The sequence below is a fragment of the Tamandua tetradactyla genome, chromosome 6 (genome assembly GCF_023851605.1).
Source record: "Tamandua tetradactyla isolate mTamTet1 chromosome 6, mTamTet1.pri, whole genome shotgun sequence".
NCBI classification, from domain to species: domain Eukaryota; kingdom Metazoa; phylum Chordata; class Mammalia; order Pilosa; family Myrmecophagidae; genus Tamandua; species Tamandua tetradactyla.
In genome coordinates this window covers 25,176,338-25,203,591 of record NC_135332.1, presented here as the reverse complement: position 1 = coordinate 25,203,591, position 27,254 = coordinate 25,176,338, and the positions used below count along the sequence as shown (strand labels likewise).

At 52.3% G+C, this 27,254-nt stretch overlaps 3 protein-coding genes across 8 annotated transcripts in view; 1 reads left to right on the top strand and 2 right to left on the bottom strand.

Moving 5' to 3' along the window:
• The first annotated feature begins 1,072 nt into the window (after positions 1-1,072).
• On the top strand, positions 1,073-5,161 carry NKIRAS2 (NFKB inhibitor interacting Ras like 2). 2 transcript variants are annotated; one of them, XM_077164383.1, is made up of 4 exons: positions 1,073-1,178; positions 2,146-2,253; positions 2,687-2,928; positions 3,498-5,161. In XM_077164383.1, exons 2-4 carry the CDS (start codon positions 2,160-2,162, stop codon positions 3,735-3,737), a joined length of 576 nt encoding a protein of 191 aa, XP_077020498.1. In that variant the 5' UTR covers positions 1,073-1,178; positions 2,146-2,159; the 3' UTR covers positions 3,738-5,161. The 2 variants fall into 2 exon arrangements, with proteins under 2 accessions (XP_077020498.1, XP_077020497.1); XM_077164382.1 differs by having other exon boundaries at positions 1,073-1,238.
• The window catches only part of ZNF385C (zinc finger protein 385C), a 50,137-nt gene continuing 27,977 nt past the window's right edge, over positions 5,095-27,254 (bottom strand). For 3 of the 4 annotated variants that reach the window (XM_077164378.1, XM_077164379.1, XM_077164380.1), the window contains exons 3-9: positions 12,844-12,992; positions 10,841-10,951; positions 9,284-9,449; positions 8,191-8,475; positions 7,509-7,705; positions 7,054-7,164; positions 5,095-6,553 (exon numbers count right to left, since the gene is read on the bottom strand). In XM_077164378.1, coding sequence (XP_077020493.1) covers positions 6,320-6,553; positions 7,054-7,164; positions 7,509-7,705; positions 8,191-8,475; positions 9,284-9,449; positions 10,841-10,951; positions 12,844-12,992 — 1,253 coding nt within the window. In that variant the 3' untranslated portion in view covers positions 5,095-6,319. The remainder of the gene's footprint in view (positions 6,554-7,053; positions 7,165-7,508; positions 7,706-8,190; positions 8,476-9,283; positions 9,450-10,840; positions 10,952-12,843; positions 12,993-27,254) is intronic. The other variant, XM_077164381.1, reaches the window with a different exon arrangement.
• On the bottom strand, positions 13,029-22,135 carry C6H17orf113 (chromosome 6 C17orf113 homolog). 2 transcript variants are annotated; one of them, XM_077164377.1, is made up of 3 exons: positions 22,106-22,135; positions 17,008-17,754; positions 13,029-15,953 (listed from the first exon to the last, which is right to left on the bottom strand). In XM_077164377.1, the coding sequence occupies exons 2-3, from the start codon at positions 17,623-17,625 to the stop codon at positions 14,469-14,471; spliced, it is 2,103 nt and encodes a 700-aa protein (XP_077020492.1). In that variant the 5' UTR covers positions 17,626-17,754; positions 22,106-22,135; the 3' UTR covers positions 13,029-14,468. The 2 variants fall into 2 exon arrangements, with proteins under 2 accessions (XP_077020492.1, XP_077020491.1); XM_077164376.1 differs by lacking the exon at positions 22,106-22,135 and having other exon boundaries at positions 17,008-21,966.

The window sequence follows — 27,254 nt, the reverse complement described above, 5'->3', positions numbered from 1 at the left end:
ATATATCTAACTATCTACCGGGCATCTATTGGATGTTTCACAAATCTCTGAGGCTTAACATACTTACATTGACTTTATTTTCTCCCCACCCCTCAACAACAGAAAAAAACAAATGTTACACATGATTCTCTTTCCCTGGATTCACTTTCTTGTTTGCATGGATTCACCATTCACCCCACAACCAAATGAGAAAGCTGGGAGACATCATGAACTCTCTATTTTTCACTCAACTCCCAACTTATCACCACGTCTTGTTGATTTTCCTAGCAAATATCTCGCAAATCTATCTCCTCCTTTTCATCCCAATTCAGGCTGTCATGTTTATTTTATTTAACTTGGAATACCACAATAATCTCCTAATTGGTCCCCAGTCTCATCTTTCTCCAATCTTCACTCTTCTACCAGTACTAAAACTGAAAACTGGTCATGTCACTTCACTGGCATATATCCTATCAATGACGTTCCATTGCTGTCAAGATACGGTTTGATCTCTTTGGCCTACCACAAAGGCCTGTGATTATTTGGCTCCCTTTTACCATTTTTACTGAACCCAAGTACTTGCAGTTCCGGAAAACACCATGACTCTTGCCATGTTTCCTGCATCCTATAACAACCTTTTCCCCTGAAAGCCCTTCAAATATCAGCCCAGACATGACCTCCTCCAGAAGATTCTCCCTGATGTCCCTTTGCTGTTGCTTCATAGCACCTCTGTGATAGTACTTACCATGTTGTACTGTAATCGTTGGTTTACATGTCTAGCTCCTATAGTCTGTGAAGTTCTGTTGCAGCTTCAGTGTCTAATTCGTCTGCGTTTTTTCAGCGCGTGGCCGTGCACGTGGCACAGAGTAGGTGTTCAGAAAACATTTGACGAATAAATGACTGAGTAAACGAAGGGTTAGTATGCTTTGGATCTTACGGTGCTCCCGCGCACAGTCAGGCAAAGTCGCGACCGTCATTTCCCCCGCCCGCCTCTGGAGGCGCTGTGCTGCAGGCGCCACTCTCTACCGCCGGAGTTCTTCTTGCCAGCCGGAAGCTGAGGGGCGGGCGCGAGGCGGGGGCGGGGTCAGGCGGAGCTGGGACCGACCCGGGAGGAAGAGGGAAGTTCATGCGGTGGTGCCGCCCCTGGTCGGGTCCTGGCTTGGAGGGGCCCAGCTGGGGTGCAGCGAGAACCTCGCGAGGTGCGGAGCTGGGAAGCGGGACTTGTCCGGCTCCCGGAATCGGCCACTGTCTTTGAGCAGGTCTCTGCTTCTGTTTAACTCTGGAGGTCCCCTCGTGAGGGAAATCTAAGGCGTAGGTCCCTCTGGTGGCCTCTCTTGGATATTCCTTAATTGGGAAACTCTGTAGGGCGCTCCTCTAGAGAAGTTTCTGTTTAGGGTTCCCCTTTAGGAGTGGTCTCTGCTTTCTGCGAAAACTTTGTGTATGGCTTTTTCTGGAAGCTTGTGTTTGAGGTGCCTTCTGGGGGCTCTCTAGGACTTCCGCGGCTTTCTCTGTTTGGGCCTTCTCTGAAGGGTCTGCAGCCCAAGGGTCTTTGTATTATCCCCTGCAGCAAATATTATCTCCTTTCCGAAGCCCTGTTTTCTGATTCTTTCACTCCTTCCTTTTTTGTCTGGTGTCCTTTATCTTAACCATGAACCTGACTGGCATTTAGAGGTTAATAGTGATTGTCCAAATAAATTTTACAGGAAAGTCAGTTGTCCTCCTTGATTTGCTTAATCTCCCTCACCCTTTGTTAAGGCTGGCTTAAGGCAGATCCAGTCGAAATAGAAACCCTGCTTATTTCTCCATAGGGTCATGGTTAAAAAGAAGAAACTGGGCCAGAGCCGCCTTTAGTAACTGGTTCCCTCAGCATCTTGTGCACAGAAAGGACCCGGCCAGTGGTTAAACCAACATCTCTCCTTATCCCTTATGGTAACATTTACTGAGCCATGTGCTGAGAAAAACAAAGATGAATCAAATACAGCTCACTGTCCAGTAGTGGATATATGGACACATCAGTTCACTACACGCTGACTAATTTTTGGGACAGTGTTGAATCCCTGAGGCTCCATGTTAGGTTTAAAACTTGGGGTCTCGGTTATGGGAGGTCTGCCACTTGTTTTGTTCCTTTCTTCCCCCACCTCACCTACTGTTCTTCTATTCCTCAAGGTTGAAGGCTAAGCATGGGGAAGAGCTGCAAGGTGGTTGTGTGCGGCCAGGCATCTGTGGGCAAAACTTCAATCCTGGAACAGCTTCTGTATGGGAACCATGTAGTGGGTGAGTGTTGTTGAAAGTGGGTAGTGGGGTGGAAAGAAGTGGAAAGCAGGATTTGATACCAACATGCATAGGCCGAGAGCTACTCATGATGTGTTTTGCAAAGTGAAGAGTAAAGCTTGCCCCCAACCCTACATCATTGAAGGTGAGAACATCCTCTCTGTGAATCCAGAGGAAGGAAACCCAATATCCAAGATAGGGAGTTCCCAAGTCATGTTTTTGCCTAGCATAGTTTTAGGATGAGACCAATGTCTGTCTCTGAAATCATTCCAGGGACAGTCTCTGGAATCTTCCAGATTCTGTCTCTGTCATTCTCTCCTTTGCCCTGACATTCCTTCCACTCCCTTTCTGCTCAGCCTGGCAGTATACTCTCAATCCTTCACAATTCCATCTCCCTCTTCCCCTTCAAACAAGTACCCTCCTCATTTTATCCAAGGCTCTGAGATGATTGAGACACAGGAAGACATCTACGTGGGCTCCATTGAGACAGACCGGGGGGTGCGGGAGCAGGTGCGTTTCTATGACACCCGGGGGCTTCGAGATGGGGCTGAGCTGCCCCGGCACTGCTTCTCTTGCACGGACGGCTACGTCCTGGTCTATAGCACGGATAGCCGAGAGTCCTTTCAACGCGTGGAGCTGCTCAAGAAGGAGATTGACAAATCCAAGGACAAGAAGGAGGTGTGTGCCCTGGTCTTCTGGTGGGAGCTTCAAGTTGGGAGTGAGAGTGGACCCTGGCTAGGAGTTAGGGGCCTGAGGAGGGGATGTGGAAGCCACTGGAGGGTATCTTCATGCCTAGAGTTGGCCACATGGTGAGTCTGCTCAACCAGAGAGGCTTCTCTGCAGTTTAAGGAATCCCTGACCCAACGCATGAAGCCCCCCATTTACTAGCTTTCTTTTTTACTACTACATACCTGCATCTATAAAGGCCTTCTATTTCCCTAAATCACGTTTTAAGCTGCAAGTGTTCTGAGTATGTGCTCACCTGTATAACCAAAAACTAACCAGCTGCTATTGGTGAGCAGGAATGGGTAAGACACAGCTTGTAATAGAATTCCTGAAGGTACTGTCAGTGGAGGCCAAAACTTGAACAGGGGAGGGAGAGGGAAAAGTAACCTTTTCCCCCACCTCAAATCATGGTTTCTAATAGAGAAAGAGATGAGATTTCCACCAGTGAGACTTCTCCTACATCCTTATCCACCCCTGTTCCTGAGGTCCATGGTGCATCCAGCCCTCTCTGTCTTTCCCAGGTCACTATTGTGGTCCTTGGCAACAAGTGTGACCTGCAGGAGCAGCGGCGCGTTGACCCCGACATGGCTCAGCACTGGGCTAAGTCAGAGAAGGTGAAGTTGTGGGAGGTATCAGTGGCTGACCGCCGCTCCCTCCTGGAGCCCTTCATCTACTTAGCCAGCAAGATGACCCAGCCCCAGAGCAAGTCTGCCTTTCCTCTCAGCCGCAAGAACAAGGGCAGTGGCTCCTTGGATGGCTGAAGGGCTGCCATCTCTCAATCATCCTCCCCCAATTCCAGTTTCTGGGGCTCTGGAAGATGGGTTGAGGGAGGAAAGGGAGGTAGGCAAGCTGTCCTTCCCAAAGTCAGCAAGAGGGCTTCCTGCTAGGGCAGGCAGCTGGGCTGTCTGGGCTCAGGCCACCTTTGCTACCTCCCAACTCCAGGAAATGCAGATAATCTAGATTAGTCCTCTCCCTACCCCCAATCCAGCTTTATCCTATCTGCCCCCCTGTAACCTGGGGCAGCTGTGGGGCAGCGTTGCTTCCACCTCCCCCCAGATGGAAAGTAGAGCTACCATGCGGAAGTGCCCAGTCGAGGTCTGGTTCCTAACACAGGGGTCCCACCCCCTGGACTTCCTGCCAACTGCAGAGACATGGCACCAGCCTGGGCTTGAGAAAAAGGGCGTCCAGGTGTCATGTATGTGTGTGGAGATGCGCACATATGCATGTAAGTTTCCTGACACCCTGACCTTTTTCCCTATCCTTGCCTTGGCTGGAAGAAGCTAGTCTCCTGGGAAGTGTAATTTTCTGTTTTAACTCTTTTCACCAACTGTTTCTCTTCCTCTTTCTGCTCAGGGAGCAGATGGGCCTCATTGGTTGAGGTGGAATGGAATCATGACTCATTGGACCACGAGTCATGAACTGGCTTTGAGTCCCAGCAGGGCCTTTCCCCTCTCTGGGCTTCAGTTTTCTCATCTGTAGGTGAAAGGAGTTGCTTAGGTCATCTCCTAGGTCCTGTCCAGCTCTATGATTTTATAATGCCTTTGGCTTTGAGCCATCTGTGACTGTATCCCTTGCTTCTCCCTCTTCAAGGTGCTATGCCTACCAGCTAGGGAGGCTGGAACACTGGGCTCCCTCCAGCCACCAGGGGGCAGGAGTGCACTGTACACTCTTGGTTGCCAGAGTGGCCACTCGGTGCCCAATCAGCCAGACTTACACCTATCCCACTCGACCTTTGGGGCTGGTCTTCACCCCTTCCTGTGGTTGTTTTAAGCTAACGGCTGGACTTCACTTTATAGAGTACCTGTATTTATATGCCTGCTGCCATGGTGAAGCCTGGACAAGGTGCTTCTGTAGCCCTTCTTACCTCAGATGCCTGAACCGAACAAGGCAAACCAGTAGCAGCTTCTCAGGAGCTGACAGGCCTTCTGTCTAGACACTCAGACACGCTATAAAGTGAGTTCATACCCACGACTTTCTGTGCCCACTTCCTACTTCTGATGTGCACAGGGGAGACACTATCGCAAGGCAGTCTCCTGTACATGCCCCTTCTCCCCAAAAAGAGGTGAGCAGGGGCAGGTCGCCTTGGGCTGGGCAAGCGGAATTAGGGTATATGGAGGCTCGGGTTAAAGTTCATTTATTGATGCACTGGATACAATAAAACCACAACTGCTTGTTATCAAAAAGATACCCTCCCCTCCCTCTTCTTCCTTGTTTTCCCATTGGAAATGTCTAAAAAAGTACAGGTGGATACTGGCAAAGTCCCATGTTATGGGGTGAGGGAGACAGTGCTGAGGTGGGATCTGTGACACTGACCCCACGGGTCTGATACTTGAAAGTAGCACACTGGACTCCAGCACTCACTTCATAGTGGGCATTTAGGAAAATGCTGGTTGGGAGAAGGAGGGAAAGTTGAATTTAGACTCAGTTTGGGGTAGGGACCTCTAGGGGAAAATTCTTTATTTGGGAACCCTGGAAGGATCTGGTGTTAACTTGGGACCATTGTCTGAGGGAAACCCAAGAATCCCCTAAGGAGGAATCCATGAAAGACTCAAGAAGGGAGACCTTTTGTGGGATTAATCACTTTCTGTATTAATAAAACTGGGCCCAGCCAGAATATCACCCTTACCTACCCCTATCCTAGCCCCATCCAGTTAAACCAGATGAGGCCCCTAAAAGCTTTGGGCTCCAGCCCCCCTACCTCCTTGGCTCTGACTCACCTTTATACTGCTTAATCTAGGGGCTCTTGGGTCTCCCTTTCTCCTCTAGCTCTCCCACCACATTCCCATGGTCACCTTGTCCAGGTAGCCTTGAATGCCACTTAAGACCCCATGCCTCATCATCAGTGATTCACTGCAGAATTCAGTGAGTGGGAGATTGACCTCCTCTCCTGAGCATGAGCAGGGGTTTTAGACTTGTCCCCAGCTTAGGAAGGGACAGGCTCGTAGAAGTTAAGATTCCTAGGGCTTCTGGCCATGTGGATTTAGGACTTGGGGTGGGGTAGGGGGAGGTTTGAAAGCACCACAGGGCTTGGGCTAAGATTTTGCATAGATTTTGGGGACTTATCAGTCTGCTCACAATAAATTGGGCTGGGAAGTTCAGGGGAGCCCACGACTAGCCCTAGAAGGTTGGGGAAAAGAGAATGGGGATGATCCAGCATGGGTTCTGGCTTATTCCCCAGTCCAGAAGAAGTGAGGGGCAGCTGTCCGTAAAACTACCCCAGCTCTTCCTAGATTGCACAGGAACCTTAATCCCCTTTAGGATCTTGGAAACCTAGGCCATCTCGGGGAGAGGAGGATCCTGGGTGCGCGAATGTTGGGAAGTTGGCCTGACCTCCTCAGGAGGGTTAATAGGGGGCAAAGACAATGGGTCCCGTTGCAGGGCGAATGGCTCCCACTGGGGTGCGAAACAGAGCTGGGCCCAGGATCGGAGCTGGGAAGAGAGTAGTGGCCGCTGTGGGGGCAGGCCGGAGGGCCAAGGGCCCTGGCAGGGCACAGATGGTGGCCGCAGTGGGGAGCGGACTGGGCAGGAAGCGGGCTGCCAACGTCTTAGTCAGTTGCTTCTGCAAGGCCAGTTTAGACTACAAAGAAAAGAGAGAAATAGAGAAATGGACACGGTTCCTGGCCCCAGAAAATCCCACCCCCTCCTAGCACCCCATCCTTGGGGGTTTTTGCTACAGGAAAAACGTGCCTTTTAGGGTTCCAAATCTAAATCTTCCTCACTTCCCACCCCCAAACATTCATTCCAAAGGGCTTTCTCACCACCTGTCTTCCTGCCCAAAGGGAGGAGAATCTTAGGATGGGAGAAGGGGGAGGATATTGAGGGAGAGACAGGCACCATAGATGGTCTCGGAAATGCATTTCCACCCCTCACTTTTGCCTCTAAGATTACTACCCCCAACCCACCTACCCAGAAATTCCTTTGGGCAAATCCCAAGACAGCCAACTCTTTGCCCAGGAGCCACAAAGTAGGGTGGCTTCCTTCCTGCCCCACCCCCTGAATCCCCCAGCTGGCTCTTCCTTCCTGCCCACCTCTCCCCTCCTGGCCCAGGCCCCAACCGTGTTGCCTAGAGACAGATACCTTGAGGATACTCACAGCCAGCGCTGCGTGCTTCTGCAGTTTGCTGTGCTGGCTGGAGGTCTTGGGGGGCTTCCCGGCCAGGCGGTCTTTGTGCCTCCTGCTGCTCATATGCTAATGGAGAGACAGACAGACAGACTGGGAACAACATGAGGAAACCCAAGGACCCCCAAACTATCCTATCATCCTTGACTGTCTCACCCTGCCTCTACCCATAACTCACAAGCACAATGCACATTTACTAGGTACTCACCCTGGGACAGGCCCTAGGAAAGGGAGTTAAGACTTGGCCTTTGCCCTCAAGGCCCAGGGTGCACTTGTCCTCACTTCTTCCTCCACCCCTTCCCTGCTTTGCTTCCACCCCACTTCACTGTTCAGGCTCCCTCTCCTCACCCTGCACTGGTCCCACACCCCTCACTCCTGCTCCTAACCCCAATTCCCAGCCTCACTGTTCCCACCTGCTTGAGTTGGGTCTCTGAATTGACCTGAAGCTGGCAGAGAGCACAGTGGAAAGGGGGGCTTGGTCCCTGCCGGCCCCCCCTGCCTCCTGCCACTCGCTTGGCCTTGTGTCCAGCCCCTCCCCGGAGCACCAGGCGGCCCCTGCCCCTTCGGGGAGTCTCTCGCTGGCCATCCACCATCCACCGGTGCTTGGCTCCTGGAGGAAAGGAAGAAGACAGCCTGTCAGCACTGAAGAGAGGGCACAAAGGTACAAAGACCTCTCCAGATGAGGTCAGTTTGGTTGTTCCTCTAAGCCTGGGGGCTGCTCTGCACACATTCTCCAGCCAAATGAGGTTTCTCTTTTCCATCTCTGTCAAGTCCTCCCCAGCTTCTCATTTCATACAGGCTCCTCCATCCCCTCAAGGAAGGCCTTTCAGCGTAACTGATCAGCTTCCCTTTTGCTCTAATCTCAGTTGCTTTTTTCTGGTCCTGACCTACAGTTCTTGCTGCCCTACACTTCTTTTCCCAATTCTCCCTCCCCAGGGATTGGTGGAAAGACCCAGCTGAGCAGAAGACCTCAGTCCCCAGGCCCTTGAGCAAAGTGCCCAGGAACCAGGAACTCAGGTGTGCCCACAGCTGGGATGGTCAGCATCCCTGCCCCTCCCCTCCCCTGAAGTCAGACTGGTGGGCGGGGGCACTGACCTGTGTTATGTGCCTGAAGCTGGGAAGCGGAGTTCACTGTCACCTTGCATGTGGGGCAGTAGAGGTGCCCCTTCTCATTCCTGCCCTCCCCACTCACACCACTTCCTACAGCAGCTGCTGCTGGCTCAGGCCCTGGTGCCTCTCTCGCAGGCTCGGGGGAGCAGGGTGCGCAGGAGGAAGAGGAGGCAGCATCCGAAAGGTCGGAGTGGGCTGGCTTCCTGGGCTTGGGGCCTGGAGTCAGTGGTGGCTGGAGTGGAAGGCCAGGAGAAGTGGCCACAGCGGCTGCTGGGGAGATGGAAGGCACCGGATAACAGTATGAGGTCCCAAGTTGATTCTCAAGACTGGTTTTCAGCACTGACAATGGGGGGTGGCATGGCAGAGTGAAAGTTTCCCTGATGTGCTAGTGCTGAAACACTCCCCCGACTTGCTGGGCAAACTTGGATCTCTTGGGCCTCAGTTTCCCCATCTGAAATCATAAAGATGGACGTGGAGGTCTCAGAAAAGCCCTCACAGCCTTGATACTAGTTATTTGCTAATGGTTAAATAAACAGAAATCACCTAAAAGTCCGAGTGTTCATGGCAGCACTACAGCAGCATAAAACTGAAACTATCCAAATGTTCTTCAACAGGCAAAAAAAAAAAACAAAAACAAAAAACAAGTGTGGTCATGCAATGGAATACTAGACAGCAATAAAAAAGAGTGAACTAATAGCTACCCACAACATGGACGAACCCTGTAGATATATGATGGACAAAAGAAACCAGACCCGAAAACTACATACTTTGTGATTCACCCAAGTCAGGTGAAACTCTTCTATACTAAGAGAAGTAAGGATCCTAGTTACCCTAGGGTGGGGGAGGTGGTGACTGGAAGAAGACCCCAGGGCGGCTGCTGGGGAGCTGGTAACATGTTGTGTCTTGATCTGGGCATGTTCAAGTTGGGGAAATTGATTAAGCTGTTCACCTGTGAGGTGGGCCCTTTTCTGTATGGATGGAATACTTCAGCAAAAATAGAATAACAAGCAGAAACCTCTCAACCCCTCATCAGAAACCAGACTGCAGTGGAAAGAGGGGAGAAGATTTAAGGACTGACCTTTACTTTGTGGTTCTCCTGGGGGTCTGCTGGCCGGCGTTGGAGTTGGGGATACCACTGTCCCTCCCCTGGCCGGAGTCTGTGGCCTTTGCTTGTTCTTGGCAGCTTCAACGGCCTTGAGTTTTCTGGCATGTTTGTGGCCTTTGTAATGTGCTTCGGCCTGGTTCTAGGGAGGGAAGAGCATGGGGTCACCTATTCCTTCACTCAGTTCACATGCCCCATCCAAGGGCCAGCTCTGGACAGAGGGATGCAGGGCTCAGACCACATAGAGGGCAAATCATTGTCATCACAGCATGTGATGTGATGACAGCATGTAACCCTCAGACAGGTTAACGGAATGCGTTCTCACACATGAACTCTGATGCAAGCCATCTCTGGCTTCAAGTTCTGCTTCGGACACTTACTAGCTATGCATCTTTGGGCAAGTCATATCCCTCTCTGAGATTCATTTTTACTTATCCATAAACTTTTTAATGATTATACTGGCCTCACAGGGTTGCGAGAATTAAATGGAACATGAATAACAAGCTGGAGCTGGGAATAGTAGGTGCTCAAAGAGTGTAAACTTACCAAGTTTACATATACAGAAATGGAGGAAAAAGAGCATTCCTCACACGGGGGTATATGTGCCCCACTCAAACATTCATCCCTTTGTTTATTTTCTTCAAAAATATAGTCATTGCTGTTTGTCAGGCATGGTGCCAGGGGCTGGCATGAAGGAGATATGGTCCCTCCCTCACAGCAAACTCTCTGTCCATCTTTGTGCAACTCATATAACCTGAGAGCCTTCAGAGAATCCCTGAACCTGGCCTGTCAAGGTATTCCTATTTCAGCTAAGAGCTCCCCAGCCTGCCTCCCCCAAACAGGTAAGCCAGGCCCTGTGGCCCCTCCCTGGATCCTTCCACCACAGCAGGTCTGCTCAGAACATCACACCCAAACCCCAGAGTTGCCTGGACAAAAGTTAAACCTTCCCTGGCTGGCCAGAATGAAGGTCCTCTATAACCTAAAGACAGGCTATGGTAGAAAGAATAGAGATCAGCCAAGCCTGGATTCAAAGCCTACTTATCACTGTGTAGCCATAAGCAAGTCTATTAACCTCTGTGGCTCATTTCCTCATCTGAATAGTGGGGACAGTAATACTACCCTGTCCCGTCCACAGATGTATCATGAGAACTAATTAAGATGGTGGGCAGAAACATATTGTGAACTATCAGTTTCTTAAAGAACTTTACAGATATCCGGTGGTCTCAGAATGTGGTTCCGAGGACAGAGAGTTATTGGGGGTGGAGTATTTCCTCTCCTACAGAGGAATCCAGAATACTCGAGAGAGAGAGGCAGAGGGGAAGGAAATGGATTCTTAGGGGAATGAGCTGGACAGTAGGGTGGTGAAAAATGGTACAGAAGACTGAAGAGAGAAGAGGGCAGGACAATTAAAGGGCCAGGAGTACCTCTTCAGCAAACGGATGAAAAATACTGGCCTCTCTACAGAGACCTCAGAAGCTCAATGTGGCTGACACCAGCTCCCTCCCAAGACCTGCTTGCACCACCCCCTCTCACCGCTGAGTTGAACCTCAGGTGACAGATGTTGCAGGAAATGAAGAGCTTCTTCTTCAGAGGAGAGGGGACCCCAAACGTGTGGCTGATGACAGCTTTCTGGACCGGGTCCATCTGTGAAGGGGGTGGGAGGGCACAATAATTCTGGAGTCTGCTCACTCGGGAAAGGATGGAGAGTATAAATGCCAGAAACTAGACTATCAAGGAGAGCCTGTGGTCATCTTCTAGGAAGAACTTTCCCATCCTGTGGATATTAGACCCGGAAAAAGACAGCCTCTCCCCTGGCTGACTTTGGTAGGCTGGGCTTCTGCTCTGAGGCAGGGGATGGCCAGGGTGACCTCCCTGGTCTTAGTAAACAAAACCATGTCCTGGAGATCATCTTGGCTTCTCTTGCTGCCACTCTGTTCTCTGTGTTTTCCTCATTCTCAAGACTCACAGACAGTTGCAGGAAGGACAAAGAATCCCTCTTTGTGGCTTTCCCAGTCTTTGTGTGCAGCCTTTGTGCCCTTACCTGGTGGTGGGGGAAGATAAATCCTATCTTACAGGCCCTGCTGCACTGCCAGGGAAGCCAGAGGCTAGAGGCCTCAACGATGTCTCGGAGGTGGGAAAGGCTAGGGAAGGGGCAGGTGGCTGCAGATAGAGGCCAGAGGGTTCCCTGAGTAGCAGGATCATTTCTTTAGAATATTAATTTGTAGGGCTTTTTTTTTTCCTTTACCTTATCCTTATTGTAAGCAATTTTTCTTTTCTTCTAGCAAACCAAGGCTTTATGTTCCCTTTTCTCAAGGGCCCATGTTGTTAGCCCAAAAGTGGAAATTGTCTGGGCTTGTCAAGAGGAACTTGCCAAACCTTCCCAAGGGGAGAGATCAGAAGCCCTGAGTGAAGAGTATGGTTCTGGAAACTTCCCTGAAGCCAGAAAGAGCTTCTCCCTCTCCCAGCACCCAGGGAAAGGACCTCAGAGGGGAATGGTCTACAAGGCTCCAGCATGTTAGTACACTTGAGGGGCCAGGCCCCGGAACCGTGAGCACACCACCAACTGATAGAGGGGACTTCAGACCAGAGGCCTCTCCCCTAAGTGTTCTGGATCGGGAAGATCCCTTAGGACTTCTGTGCAACCCTGGAGGATGCAGAGATAGGGATTCCTAAGGGTGAAAGGGTGACTGAAACCATTTCCTGCCTGCTTATGGAGATCAAGTGGGCCTCAGTGCTGATTAATTTGATTTTGTGACATTAAAAAAAAAAAGGTGGGGGCGGGCCACGGTAGCTCAGTGGCAGAGTTCTCGCCTGCCGTGCCAGAGACCCAGGTTCGATTTCCAGTGCCTGCCCAAGCGAAAAAAATAGGGGATATTTCATACACCTCAGGTAGTGCAGTAAAATTCAGACTCACCACACTTAACCTTCACACACGTATACACATGGATTCACACACGTAAACACATTTGTGTCTATATGTTACACAAATGACAGACACCAAAAGTTACAGGCTGTTATGCACACAAATGGCACCCAACCACAGACAAATTCATGGTCACCCAAACCACACAGAAACACACACACCAAACACATACATAGTAGACACAAAAAACTCAGTTAAACAGACACACACTTTAGCTATATACACTCAGGAACACAAGAATAGTTTGCAAACACATACACTGGACACCAGCATGCAAACTCAGCCACGAAGAACTACACAAACAAAAACCAAATAGTAAGCACGTGCAAACTGCACAGAGATACACACAGCTCATCCATAGATGTCCCTACACAAAAACTGAAGTGAAATCTACAGTCTTCAGCCCCCATGCCCAGCCGCTGTGGGGGGGTGCATGCTTGTTCTCTAGCCTAGGGCAAAGCTGGGTCCAGGGGTCCTTGTTTGGGGAGCACCCGTCACTTTGGGAGATGGTGGAAGAGAATGAGTTCCTGTGTAGACCCAGCTGCTGAGAGCCAGCCCCTTTGAGCCCATCTTCCCCGCCCACCCCCAACCTGCCAGCCACCCCAGCCCGTACCGTGCTGAAGTTGGGGAAGAGACTGAGCGGGGCGGCGCCATTGAAGTGGAAGGCGAGCAAGTGCTTGAAGTCCAACGGGGGCTGCAGAGGCCGCGTGGCCAGGGGCAAGGAGGCCAGCAGGGGACTGGGGGCACCGGAAGCAGGGCCTGCTGCGGGAGGAAGAAGGGCAGGGTCTGAAGCTGGGAGCCACAGGGCTCTCTCCTACCTCTGCAGCTGGAACAAAAAGCTGATGGGCTTCTTGAGTGTGGAGCAAAGGCAGAAACTCGTCTCCCTCTTCACAAAGCAGCCCCAGCAAAGCCCTGGGCGAGGGGTCCCTGGGCACTGTAGATTGTCTTTCCACCCTTCTTCCCTGCAGCTGAGGAATTGGAGGCAGGGCATCCACAGCACGAGGCTCCCAGCCCAGGACGACCCTCTCTGCCCCTACAGAGGCAGTGTCATGGCCCAGATGAGCCCTTGAGGGGAGTCTGGCCGAGGAAGGGGACAGAGGAGCTGAAACCCAGGAAGGGGTCCCTGACACACACCACCATGGAGACTGCACAGCGCACAGGGTTTCCACTTTATTGCAAATTAAACCCAAACTCGGGACTTGAGGGAAAGACTAGCCTATCCCCTTTCACTCTCTACCTGTTCCTACAGCATTCACAGCAAGGGATGAGAAATCAGTTGGAATCCAAAGGGCTGTATCCCCAACTCTGGATAAGCCCCATTTGCTTCCCCCAGGAAGCAAATAAAACAAAACAATCCTTAGACATCCCTGGGTCAGGCCATGAGGCTGGTACTCAGAGGCGGATGACCCAGCACTGCGGTTTTGGTCTTAAAGGTCTGAGGCAAGGGGGGAGCACGGGTAGGGGTGGGAGAGCAAGCAGACTTTGAGGCAGAAAAATTTAAGAAACAAATTCAGTCCATTTGGAACTTCCTGGGACCCTGTTGTTGCAAAACCAAAAGAATCCTTCCAGATTTTTGTGTGTTAACACTACGAAAGATAGATTTATTTCACATTTATATATTTATATGTCTCTATACATGGTCATATACAGAAAAGCCCTCAGCCAGCCTCTTGAGGTGTAGGGGAGGGAGGGAACCACTGCCTGCTAGCTGTGCCCTTGAACCATAACATCAGCCTGTGCACAGAGGGCCCGTATGTCAAGAATGAGTAAGGTCAGCATCTCTCCCCTCCTGGCAGTATCTGAAGAGGAGAGAGACTGCCAGGAGCAGGATTATGAAATTGTCCTCCCCAACCTCCCACTTCCCAACACCTGGTCTTCCTCCTTCCCACCAACACAGAACTTTCCTAGGGCCAAAACTTGGACTGAGTCTCAGAAGGGCGAGGGGGAGAGGCTACTCCTCAACAAACTTTTGAAAGAACAGGAGCAATTTAGGGCACCAGAGACTCTAGCATCTGTCCACTTGCCCAAGCCCCTACTGACCCAGCCCGCTCCTCCACCACCCAGGAGGCTGAGTTAGTAAGGCGCCGTGGAGCACAGAAAGCACCAGGAAGGTGGATGGGAGAATTCCCACGGGACAGGCGACAGTTAGTAGGTCCACATGGGCACAGCATGGTCAAGTCCAGCTTGGCCTGTAGAGTGCCCAACGCCCCAGTCTGGCTGAGCCAAGAGGGACCACTCTCATGGGAGCTGCACCCCCAGAAGTCCCTCCCCCCACCCACTCTCTAAGAACTCTATGGCCAGCCCAAAGTCAAACTCGTGCAGTGGGGGCCCATCCACTGCGATCTTCGCCACGTGGCAGCCGCGGCCTTCCCCTCCCCCGGCCTGGCCCCACCACCGCAGCTCCCGGCTGCGGCCGACCTTGTCCAGGAGACCCGCGCCGGCAGGCAGAACCAAGGCCAAGGCAGCGAGGGCAGCGAAGTCAGGGAAGAGCTCGTGCAGCTCGGAGTGCGCGCACGCTAGTTTGGCACACAGGGCCCGCGGGCCGAGCCGCCCCAGGCTGAAAACCACGCGCTTGAAGAGCGGGAAGTCGCCTAGCGCCCGCTGGCGCACCACAGCAGGCTCGAAGGCGTGCAGCAGGACTCTCAGCGCCCCCTCGCCGTGCGCACCCAGCTCCTCCGGGGCCTGCGGGTAGCAGCGGGAGTCAAAGATCGCAGCAAAGGCAGCCACAGCGTCCAGCGACGGCCCAGGGTAGGAGTCTCGCAGCCCCCTCCGCATGGAGTCCAGGAAAGCGCCCTGCAGCAGCTCGAAGCCCTGGATGGCCGCAGCGGAGTAGCCGGCCAGCTCCACACCACGGTAGGTACAGCGCCCGTTGCCACCATCAGGGCCTGAGGACACGAGTTCCTGCAGGAAGCCCTGGAGGTGGGCCCCACCGGAGCTGCGCTGTGCTTGGAGGGAGGCTGCAGCCGCCATCACCACAGGCTGCAGCAAGGCCAAGTCTGGCTCCTCTGGCTGCAAGACAAGGGCGAGCTTCTGCACAGAGGGCAGAGTGTCGAGCAGCAAGTGGGTGAAGGCCACAAAGGTGAACTGGCGCAGGGCGAGGGCCAGTGCCCCAGCAGTGGGTGAGGCTGCAGCCGCAGCCTCCAGTGTGGGTACCAGGTGAGGCCAGGCCTCAGCCACTGCTTTCACGACAGGCAGCACAGAGGCCCAGGGCACTGGTCGTGGTCCTGCCAAATCAATGGCTGCAAGGTCCAGTGCTGCCCGGAGTTCAGGAACCATGTGGGAACTAGGGCCACCATGGAGACGGAATAGGGCATCCAGCACGCTTTCATATTCACCCAGGTAAGCAGGGGGTTCAGAGTCTGTTCGGCCAGGCAGGCAGTGTAGCTCAGTGAGTAGTGGGCAGGCAGCCTGGAGCTGCAGGCCCACACTCCCCAAGCAGTCCCTGGGCAGGCTGGAGCTGAGCCAGGCCAGCTTGGGTGCAGGCACGCCAAAAGCCTGCAGGATGTCCAGAAGTTGGCCAGCGGCTGCCTCACCCTCCTGCAGCTCCACACTGCCCAGGAAGGTGGTGGCAGGCTGGCCATCACAGGGGGACACCGAAGTGGCAAACAGGGCCAGACTATGGGACTCAGGCCAGTCCCTGGTCTCGTCCAGCACCAGCCCCACATATGGGGATGCCTTCAGGCGCTGGCAGTCCTCCATGTTCAGGACACTGGCAATGGCCACCTGGAGCAGCCAGGGAGAGAAAGGAGGGAGGACAGAATTAGGCTTGTCCTGAGGGGGTGGGGGATGGGGAAGAGTCAGGCAATGTAGGTGGTGAAAAAAGCAAAGGCCTTGGAGTCAGGCAGACTTAGGAGCTAATCCTGGCTTTGCTACTTACTGGCTGTGTGACTATGGACAAGTCAGTTTGCCTCTCTGAGCCTCATTTTCCTCAGCTCTAAAATCAGACTAATAACCTGCTCCAATCTACTCACGTGGTTATTGTGAGATTCAAATGAGCTTATAAATGTGAGTGCTTTATGAACCATAAAAGGTTCTAGGAAGGCTAGTTTTTATTGTGTTTTGTCTACAGCATTGTCCCAGAGTCTGCATTATTCCTGGGGTACTTCCCGTACTAGCCAGCACAGGGGTTAACTGATTGACACGTTCGCTCCGAACTCCTGAGCAGTTCTACAGGGTTCCAGCTGTGTGCTCTGTCAGTTCTCTGAAAATGAAATCCAACTCCCCTGACCTCCCACTTCAGCCTCCCAGGCCCACACAGCTGGGACCTAGGATAGAAGCTGCAACTTGCAGGCCTCCAGGAGCTTCATAGGCAATACTGATCATGAGGGGGCCAGGGATAGGCCAAGGGAATGTTGAAGACCCTAGCAGCCCATTCCCTGCTCTTCAACTCCACCACTACTTGCCATGAAAGCAAGTCACAAATCCCGACTTTTATACATAATTTCCTGATTTTTTAAAAGTTGAAAATCAAGACACAACTGTGGACCAATCAAATCTACAGGCCATCAGTTTACAACCTCTGGCCTAGGTAGTGAGGGGAGCCCCCCGAGCTCCCCGGAGGACATGGCCCTATCTGGCCTGCTCACTGTTATAGACTCAGCAGCCGTCCTATCCTAGGGCCTGGCACATAGCCTCAGTGAAGGTTCTGAAGGATGAAAGTATGAATGAAGCGTCCTGGCTGCTGCCCCGGGGGCTGACAGGCTGGAGCTATGCCCAGCCAACCAACTCTGAGTCCTCCCTCCCCAAGCCCTCCTTCATGCCTCTGGCTGCCACCCACCTGCATGTCCCTCACCCGCCTGGGGCTGTAGGACTCGCCATGGTCCATGCCCAGCAGCGCCTGGCACAGGTTGAACCTCTGCAGCTCGAGCAGGGCAGAGCAGCGGTCATCGGGCACGTCTTCCTTGGCCATGCAGTATACGGTGGTCAGCACGGCCACTTTGGCTGGGTCCACCTCCACCTTGACGCCCCTGGAAGTGGGGGTGGTAACCAGGCCTGGGTAGGCACCTACTGCCTCCGCCAGGCCCTCGAAAGTCGGCTGGCCCTGGTTGACGGCCAGAGCCTGGCGGTGGGCTCCCGAGGTGACGTGGCGCAGCAGGGCGTGGCGCTGGAAGTTGTCGGTGCCCACGGTGAAGGCGTTCTCAGCTTTGCCATGCTTGTTCCGCACCAGCGCCTGGCGGCACTCGATGCAAAACATCAGCTTCCGCTCGTAGTCAAAGTCCAGCCAGGTAAACTCCTCTTTCCAGTGCTCGTTGAAATAACGCTTGCACTTCTTGTTGGAATTGGAGGCCTCTCCAGCTGGTTTCTTCCCCGGGGGCACCATTCCTGCTCGCTGGGCAGGGCACCCCCCACCCCCATCCAAAAGCTCCTGCCCCCTAGCCCTGCCACCCCCACACATACAGAGGCACCTCCCTTGGCAAGGGGAGTCGGGGGCGGGGGGGAAGGCAGCAGGGGGCAGCCTGCCAGGCTAACAGGGAGCATCCATCTAACTTAGCCAGGAAAGTTTATTCCTGCTCCACCGGTGGGACTGGAGATGAAAGAGACAAGGGAGAGGTGTTAGGGCGTCATTGTGGGTGGAGTAGTTTAGGGTAGGGTGGTGCAGTTCACACTGCACAGAGCCCTCCCAGCCGCAGGGTGGACTGCACTCAATGGAGCAGGGACTATTGGGAGTCATGCAAAGGGCCATGAGGATTCTCCAGAGCGGGGATGATAGGGGGCCCTCAGACCCCTCTGAAGGTCTCCTTCCATCCAGGACATGGCACTGGTGGCTTTAACTGCCGAAGCATCTCAGAAGTCAAAAATCAGAGCTGGAAGGAGTCCAGGGTACTATCTATGCAACCACATTCTACACGTGGGGAAACTTGAGTTCCAGAGACAGATGGTGGTTCTCATGTCTCATAAATAATTCGTGGCTGAGCCAAGACTAAAACCCAGACCTCCTGACCCCTAGACCACAGGGTGACTGGTTCCTCCAGCCCAAAGATATTTATTACATGAGAAGGAAGTTGGCACAAGACAGAGCTGCTTCCTCAGGACTGAAGACCACGATTTACTTTCTTTGGAGCTCCCCTCCCTAACACACACACACACACACACCCCTGTAGTGTGGATCTGGGAAGGGTGGCCCAGAACTGGGGGGTGCCTGGGGTCCAGGGCCACAAGCTGAGAGCAGCCAGCTGGTTGCCCCCACCTTCCTCACTCTACCACCCCCACCCCATCCCCCGAGTGAGGCCAGGACAAGCAATGCAAGACCAGAATGCCCTGTCCAGCCAGTGGCCCAGACCTACCAATCCGCCTCCTAATCAGCTCTCCTCCTCACCAGACCTAACAACAACAGCCACTGCTATTCACTGAGCGTGAACCATGTCGGGCCCTGTGCTGAATACACTGATTCTATGCAGAGGCCGCGAATACTCTTACAAGTACTCTGTAGGGGGAACCGAGGCTCAGCAACTTTAAGTGACTTACCCAACGTTTCCCAACCAGTAAGTTGCTGAGGCAGAATTGGAATCCTGAGTCCTCTTGACCTCAAAGTCCACACTGAGACCCCGTGTGGCACTGCCTCGCCCACCAGCTGCCCAGCCCTGGCCCACTTCAGGCCTTCACCATCTCACCTGGATTACTGCTGCCTCCGTGTCTACATTCCCAGCCCCCCCACATCCATCCCCTGTGTTAGGTTAGTACTCCCAAAGCATTTGTACTTTTCCCATCTTGGCTCCTGTCAGGCTGCTTATGTAACAGTCTGTGTCCCCTGCTAGACCCAGCCCCATGGAGGTAAGGACCCAGCTGTCTTGCTCACTGCTATGTTTCCCCAGCAGCCAGAGAGAAGACACTCAAACACAAATCCAACTACCATCCTCCCTTGCGTCCACTCTTCACTGGTACCCCATCACCCAAGTATGCCCACCTCACTGGGAGTCAAAAGGACCCTCCCCAACCTCTAAACACTCCCCAAAGCCGCCCGCCACTCCTGTTTGCTCTCCAGCTCCAAAGGCTCGGTGTTCCCCGCACAGAGTAGGCTCTTACTTCTGTTCCTGCCTTCATCCTCAGTACCTGGAATTCCCTATCCCTCCTCTTTTCCCAGCTAACTCCCATTCATTCCTTCAGGGCAACTCAGGCAACCCCCCTCCACTATCGTAATTCCCCCTAACGGGCTGGCACTCATCCTAGTCTAGTCTTCTGTAACTCCTGTGCATGGCTCTTTGTAACAATATCATGAATGCAGGTTCTCTATGGATCTCTTGCCTTGGTTCCTGGAAGGCCAAGAACATGTTTATTCATTTTCTTATCTCCAGTGCCTGTACAGGCCTGGGCACAGAGATGCCTTTCAGTAAAATCTGGTTGTTTAAAAAAGTGAAAGGTGGAATTTTGGCTCATATGAAAGACCTTCCTGTCTGTAAGACTGTTGGCTAGATGGCTGTAAGCTCTGGGGAAGCAGTGACTCATCTTGTCTACCTGGTAGGGAGACTCAGCACCCTACATGGGCTGGCACCCAGTAAGTGGGTAAAATAAGACAGATGAGTGGAATTGCAGGGGCAGCCGCAGTCAGTGTAAGGAGGGTGCTCTCTGTTGCCAGATGGGGGTGAAACTTCTGGTCCTATTCCCCTGGACTGACTGCCATTTGGTACTGCTGACCACATGCCCCTGAAACATTCTCTTCTCGTTGTTCCCAAGACCCCAGACCCCCTGGTCTTCCTTCCCATCTCAGCCACTCCTCGGCCTCTAATATCATCTCCTTCTCTTCCCAACTTCAAACTGTCCAAAGACTAGAGAACCATCTCTGTTGACCATTCCCAAACACAAGCCCAGCCTGGACCACTCCTCCGGGCACCACACCTCTCCTGCCACCTTCCTGACCTGTCCAAACAGAACTCTCCATCTGTCCCTGCAAAAGATGAACCACTCCCAGTTTATCCACCCACCAGGGGCTCTGGTTAGAAACCAGCCCCCTTTTCTTTAAGCCCCTACGTCTCTCCCCTGCAGCCAAGAGCTCATCCACCCACGGGTCCTGTTGATTGCACCTCCCAGATCTACCACCAACTTAACCACACTGCTGCCTCCATCATCCTTCAAGCTGCCTTCATCTCTTGCCAGAACTGCAGCAGTCGCTACCTGCTGGTCTCTGGGTTTCTGTTTCACTCCTTTCTGGCCTTCATCATACTGGAAGAGGCCACGTGTCTGCTTACTTCATGCTTCCCATTGCTGTGAGGCCCACACCAGGATCCCTTTCAAGGTCTGCAGAATCCTGTCTTCTGCCCAGACCTTGCTGACCCCTCCAGCAGCCGCTTGAGCCTTCCCTTCCAGCTACGCCTTGGGCCTTCTCTCAGCTCCTCCAGAAGGCAGGTTCCCAACCCCAGGGCCTTTGCATATATTGTCCTATTCCATTTCCCCTTGTCTTAGCTTAACCATCCCCTCTTCATAAGCTCCTTCCCTGACTGTCCATTTCCAGGAGGTCACCCTTCTCTTCCTTCCTGTCACTGTTCCCTATTTGTTCCTTCCATTGCACTCCCCAGTTTATTATAATAGCAAAATAAACAAATAAGCAAAATCTGTGCTTATTTCTGCATAGCTCATTTGCCTAGCTGTGTCTCTTCCCCAGCCCCTGCCCCAGTGCACATTCCCTGTGGGCAGGGAAGGTAACTAACTTGTTCGCCTCTGACCTCAAGAGACTTATTCAGTGCCTGGCACTCAGCAGGTATGCCACAAGATTTGGGGAGTGAATGAATAAGGAAGAGTCAGCTCATAGGCAGAGAAAGCCATGGGGCGGGCTCTTGGGCGCCTGTTGGGTGGTTAAAAGTGCTGCCTTTGATATCCTTTCCTCCCAAGACTCCTTGATTCCATAATCGTGTCCAGTCCACCACCCACAGGTCCTAGGAATGGGGAGAGGAGCAAGGCCAAGGTGACACCCTTCTGGCAGCTAGTCAGATCCATCCTTCCTACCCAGAAGCTGGTTATCCTCCCCGTTCTGCAGGGGGATAAAACAAGTCTCAGACTTGGGGAGGCAGGGGGTTGATGAAAGAACCAGAGAGCAGGTAGGAAGGGGCATGGAAAGGTGGAGATCCTAAAACTGCATTGTCCAGTACCAAGGTTACTAACCACTTGTGATGATTAAAATTAAAATTGAGAATTAAATTTTAAAAATTAAATTCAGTTCCTCAGTCACACTAGCCACATTTCAGATGCTCAGTAGTCACATGTGACTGGGGGCTACTGTTTCGGACAGGACAGTTATAGAACATTTACATCATCCCAGAAAGTTCTATTGGACAGAGGTGCTCTAAAAAATCAGATCAGAATCCACTGACATTCCCCTCGCCCCAAACTGGGGAACCAGACTGGATGGGGTGTAAAAAGAACATAACCGTGTAGGTCCAGGTGTGACTGAGGCTGACCAGGAGGGCACACCTGTCACAGACCCAGGTCCCTCACACTTCTGCCCACCCCGGCCGGCTGGATGGGAGCAGGCAACCTGAAGAGCCCCTGAGACAACTGTGTCGCGGTCAGCTTCTCCTCCCCTCCCACAGCAGTATGTACACCCTAAAGCAGTATGTACAGCCTAAACATAGTCCATGGACTCCTCCCTAGACTCATTGGGGCCCCCTTCGTTTCGGGACCCCACCATTCCTGGTGAGGTGGGGGCTCCCCTGCACCCCCTTGCCTATCCTCCCGGGAGCTGGGGGACGTCCTCTGGGGGGCGCATGGAGAAAGAGCCCTTGGATGGTTCTCGGGACGCATGAGGCCCCTTTCCAGCCCCCTCCGGGCCGGTCCGCAGGGCCCGAGCCCTGCGTCGTCTGGCCCCTGCCAGGAAGCCCCGGGAGGGGGCGCCCCACCCCGGTTCCCAGCCTTGCCCGGGTACCCCGCGCCCCACACACACTCACGGGAGACACGGGAGCCACCATCTTGGGCGGTGGACGCTCTGGCCGCGGTCTCCTTGGGCTCCGCTGAGCGACAGCAGCCACTAGTGGTAACCCAGACGAAGAGGCGCCGGCAGCCGGCGCGGCAGGGGTCGGGCGGGGCGGCCGCGCCTCCCGGGCTCACCTGGCCGTGCCCACATACCGCGGCTCCCGCCCCGTGCTCTCAGCCCGGCCTCGCTCACAGCCTCTCCCCACTGCCTGCGCTGCAGCAGGAGTCACTTTAGTTAGACCACCGGAAGGATGTTTTCCCGGGAGCAGGAGGTTCAGGGATTCATTCATTCATCCATCACTTTTACCCCCGCGATTTCTAGATTTCTAGAGAATCCCGGTCGGGGAGAGACAAACAGAGAAAGTGCAGCTTGGTGACTGCTCTGAGAGTTATCAGCAAGTGCTTTGGGATCACCAGGGAGCTGACATTTAGCTAAAGGTCTGTGGGGAGAGTCAATTAGGATTCATTAAATTTTATAAGGGTCAGGGCATCTGGGCAGTGGGAATGGCAGGACAATGGTGAGGAAGTTCAAAGTGCACTGAGGGTCCAAAATGCCGAGGTGAATGACAACCTAATTGACAAATGGGGAAAGGGGTGGTTCAGTGGTAGAATGCTCGCCTTCCATGTAGCAGCCCAGGGTTCAATTCCCAGACCATGCACCGCCAACCCCCCCACCCCACCCCCCAAAAATGGGCAAAGGACTTGAATAGACATTTCTCCAAAGAAGATACACAAATGGCCAGCAAGCACAGGGAAAGATTCTCAATGTCATTAGACATGAAGGAAATACAAATCAAACCCACAATGGGATCCCACCTCACATCCACTAGAATGAGATCCCACACACCTGGGTGGCTGTTGTTTAAAACAACAGCAATAACTTAAAATAACTAGTGCCGGTGAGGACACGGAAAAATTGGAATCTTTGTGCATTGTCAGTGAGAACGTAAAATGTCATCAGGGAAATGCCAAGTCATATCCACTAGGATGACTATAGTAAAAAAGAAGAAACAAATATAACAAGTGTTAGTGAGGTTACAGAGAAATGGAAGCCTTAGTACACTGTTGATGGGCATGTAAAACAATGCAGCCTCTGTGGAAGCGGTTTGGTGGAACCACAAAAAATTAAACAGAAGTACCATACGACCTGGTAATCCCACTTCTAGGTATATACACAAAAGAATGGCAAGCAGAGGCTCAGATGTTCATACCCCAATGTCCATAGCAGCACTATTCACAATAGCCAAAAGATGGAAGTGACCCAAATGTACATCAGCAGATGAACAGAAAAACAAGGTGTGGTCTACCCATACAATGGAATAGTATTCGGCTGTAAAAAAAGATTGAAATTCTGATGCATGCTACAACATGGATGAATCTTGAGACATCATGATGAGTAAAATGTCAGACATGGATATTATCTGATTCCACTCATGTGAAATAGCTAGAACATGCACATTCAGTGAGAAAGTCACTGAACGTGATAACTGCACTTAAATTGGTTACATTAGTGAATATCCTTGTTTTTTAAGTGTTCAAAAGAATATGATGTATATAACCTATACTCAAAGGTTTAGAAGATAGTTGATTGATAGATAGATTGATAGATAGATATAGAGATGGATATAAAATGATACGGCAAATGTGGCAAAATGTTAAAATTTGAGGATCAGGATATCTGGAAGGAAGAGTCTGTTGGAGTTTTCTGTATAGGATTTCTATTATACTTGCAACTGTCCTGTAAATTTGAAATCATTTTTTTTAAATGTTGTTTTTTTAAAATGCTGAGGTCACTTTAGAACTGAAGCCAAAAGGCTCCACGGTGAATGCTGGGAATTTTTTTTTTTTTTTAGGAATTTTTTTTTTTGTCATGCACTTTTTTTTTATTAAAAAAAAATTAACACAACATTTAGAAATCATTCCATTCTACATATGCAATCAGTGATTCTAATATCATCACATAGATGTATGATCATCATTTCTTAGTACATTTTCATCGATTTAGAAAAAGAAATAGCAAGACAACAGAAAAAGAAATAAAATGATAATATAGAGAAAAAAATAAAAATAAAAGATACAAAAAATGTATTAAAAAACAGAAAAAACATACAAAAAAAAACTATAGCTCAGATGCAGCTTCATTCAGTGTTTTAACATAATTACATTACAATTAGGTAGTATTGTGCTGTCCATTTTTGAGTTTTTGTATTCAGTCCTGTTGCACAGTCTGTATCCCTTCAGCTCCAATTACCCGTTATCTTACCCTATTTCTAACTCCTGATGGTCTCTGTTACCAATGACATATTCCAAGTTTATTCTCTAATGTCGGTTCACATCATTGGGACCATACAGTATTTGTCCTTTAGTTTTTGGCTAGTCTCACTCAGCATAATATTCTCTAGGTCCATCCATGTTATTACATGCTTCATAAATTTATCTGTCTTAAAGCTGCATAATATTCCATCGTATGTATATACCACAGTTTGTTTAGCCACTCGTCTGTTGATGGACATTTTGGCTGTTTCCATCTCTTTGCAATTGTAAATAATAATGCTGGGAATTTTGACCTCCGATCTAGTGGGGAATCTAAGACGGTGTTCGAGCTAGGCAGTTCCACATCTTAATTGAATGAGTTATTTATAATGGCGATGACAGAGGTGGGGAAAAGAGGGCAGGAGGAGGTTCAAGTGACCTCTTCCTAGAACCCTCAGATGCACAGGGGACCCTCAACCCCAGCCTGGGTTCCCAGAAAAGGTGAAGAGAGGGGGCGGTTCCCTGTGGGAGGAATGTGGGGTGGTGGCTCCCCCTGCCCCAGACCTAGAAGCAGGAGTCCAGATGACTGGGAAGGCTCTACATCTACACCTAACTCCAAAGCCTTGGGCTAGACACTTAGCCATGACCTCGGTTTTCTCATCTGTGAAGTGGGAATTACAAAGACGGATGGAGGAGGAGGGAAAGAGCAGGAAAGGAATGGATCTGAGGACCTAATGATGTGCTGGGTGCAGAGGCCATTTGAAGACGGGGTGCTGGGCAGGTGGGTGCGCCTGCTGCAGTGGATGCTGAGGCACCTGGTGACCCATTCTTCCCTCCATTCGGCATACAACCTCCCCTCCCCCAAGGAGGGCTGCTTTCTCGCACAAGGCCTAGGGTGTCTGATGCTTCGAGGCCAGGACTTGTAGCCCCTCACGCAGTGCTGCTCTGTGCCGCCCACCATCTGCCTCTGACATTCACCATGAACCCATCTGGGGCCGGGGCATGAGTCACGGCACGTGCACACGCACATGTGGTCGCCAGGCTCGTGGTTGCATTCAAATGAGGGGAGAGGCCACCGTCCCTGCACCTGCCTCCGGACGGCACCACATCCCCCCAAAAGGGTCGGGAGGGGGTTACATCTTCTCTAAGGGCATTTTTCGGGATGGGGTGGGGTGTTGGCTCTGAGCAAACCAGAGCGAATGCTGAAGAGGCTGCCTCCAGGGGTCCAACCAAAGCTGGGGCAGGAGTCAGAGCAAGTGACTTATAAAATACCACCCTGGCTGCCCCCCAAGGGAGAGGATCTAGAGTAACAGTATCCTTCTGATTTGCCACAACTGGAAAACACACACACACACACACACACACACATGCACCAGAGATCAGGACCCACACGCTGATGGACACAGACAGGCGCCCCGCCAGGGCACGTGGCAGCCTGCAGAGCCCCTGGTTAGACCTGCTGCACCCACAGATGGCTGCCCGTGTGGAGGTGGTGCCCAGGCCGGGACAGACACACACTCATGCCGGCCAAGAGGCGAAGGCAGCACAGAGGCCATGAGTGCATGACCCTGGGCGTACGTGCAGACAGGCAGGATCCACAAAGACACACCGAGATCACACATACTCGGAGGAATGGACGCACGCGACCCGCAAACCCATAGGATGCTTCTACAGACGCTGGAACACCTGGGCGTGCAGCAGCGCACACCTTCACAAGGACAGCTGCGTCTACACACAGATGTGTTACAGGCACGTTCACCCGGAGACAGATGTGTGTGCCCGCTCCCCCTACAAAATTAAATGCATCTGACATACGCAAGCTCATATAGCCAAACACAGCCTCCCCCTTCTTACACACACACCCCTTAAATAAGAGGAAGTGACCATTTCTATCACAGATGAAACCAAAACTCTGCATGGATCATGGAAGCCCAGGAGGGAGAGAGCCACAGGCAGGGAGTGGAGTGTTGAGCCATGACCCACCACCCACTGCCCCGAGGGATTCCCACCACTACCAGGCTTTTATTCCCACATTCTCCGGGACCTCCACCCTAATTCTGTGCATTGCCCGGCCCCCACTACCCCATCACGGGAAGGAGACTCCAAAGCCCCGTCATAAGAGAATCTTTCCTCCCAGCTTGCTGCCCCCAGGCCCTTGCCCCCTACCCCTGGGGGTTGGGGATTTTCAAAAATACCCTTTGAGGGGGGAACCCCCTGCATGGGGATGCAAGCAGGGAGAACACAGATAAAGCTGGGGACATCAGTGCCCACCCCAGCATAGCTGTCAGACCTCAGGTAGGAGCCCACCCTGATTTCTGTCCTCTCCCTCCATCTTCTTCAGTAACAGCCCCCTCTTCAGCCCCCTCGGATCTCCCCCTTCCTCTCCCGAGGTAGACGTGTGATATGATATGAGGAACTGTGACACAGGCTCCCTGGACACAAGCTCAGCCAGATGCGAAGCACTCCTAATTCCTGCAGGCAGGACCTCCAGCTCCCCAACCAGTCCTCTCCCCCACCCCACCTTTGTTCTCAGCCAGAGTGGGAGCTTCCTTGCCCAGCTCAGGACCTGGGGAAAGCACCCATGGTCAAATGGCTATGGGAGTCCCGGACCGACAACTTCTGGGGACTCAAGAATAGCAAGGATAGATTAGGACTGGGAGGGGTGAGGGGTCCACCTCTCCAAGCCAACACCACCCCCACCCCACCACTCCAGCCCAGGCGTCCTCAGCACTCACCCAAGAGCATTCTCTGCCTTTGGAGGCACCGCGGAGTGAAGAGCAGATGAAATACCAGAGAGTGACAGAGGGAAGGTTGTGGGGGGAGGGGGGTCTGAGAAGGACAGGAAGGGAGGGCAAGAGGGAGGGACTCCTG

Bases quoted from the DNA above. Each gene is read 5' to 3' on its own strand.
- C6H17orf113 (XM_077164377.1), bottom strand. From the start codon at position 17,625: ATGTGTGGGGGTGGCAGGGCTAGGGGGCAGGAGCTTTTGGATGGGGGT. The intron at 15,954-17,007 runs GTGGGTGGCAGC...TGGCTGCTCCAG, and splicing joins GGCGGGTGAGGGACATGCAG to GTGGCCATTGCCAGTGTCCT.
- NKIRAS2 (XM_077164383.1), top strand. From the start codon at position 2,160: ATGGGGAAGAGCTGCAAGGTGGTTGTGTGCGGCCAGGCATCTGTGGGC. The intron at 2,254-2,686 runs GTGAGTGTTGTT...ATTTTATCCAAG, and splicing joins GTATGGGAACCATGTAGTGG to GCTCTGAGATGATTGAGACA. The intron at 2,929-3,497 runs GTGTGTGCCCTG...TGTCTTTCCCAG, and splicing joins AATCCAAGGACAAGAAGGAG to GTCACTATTGTGGTCCTTGG.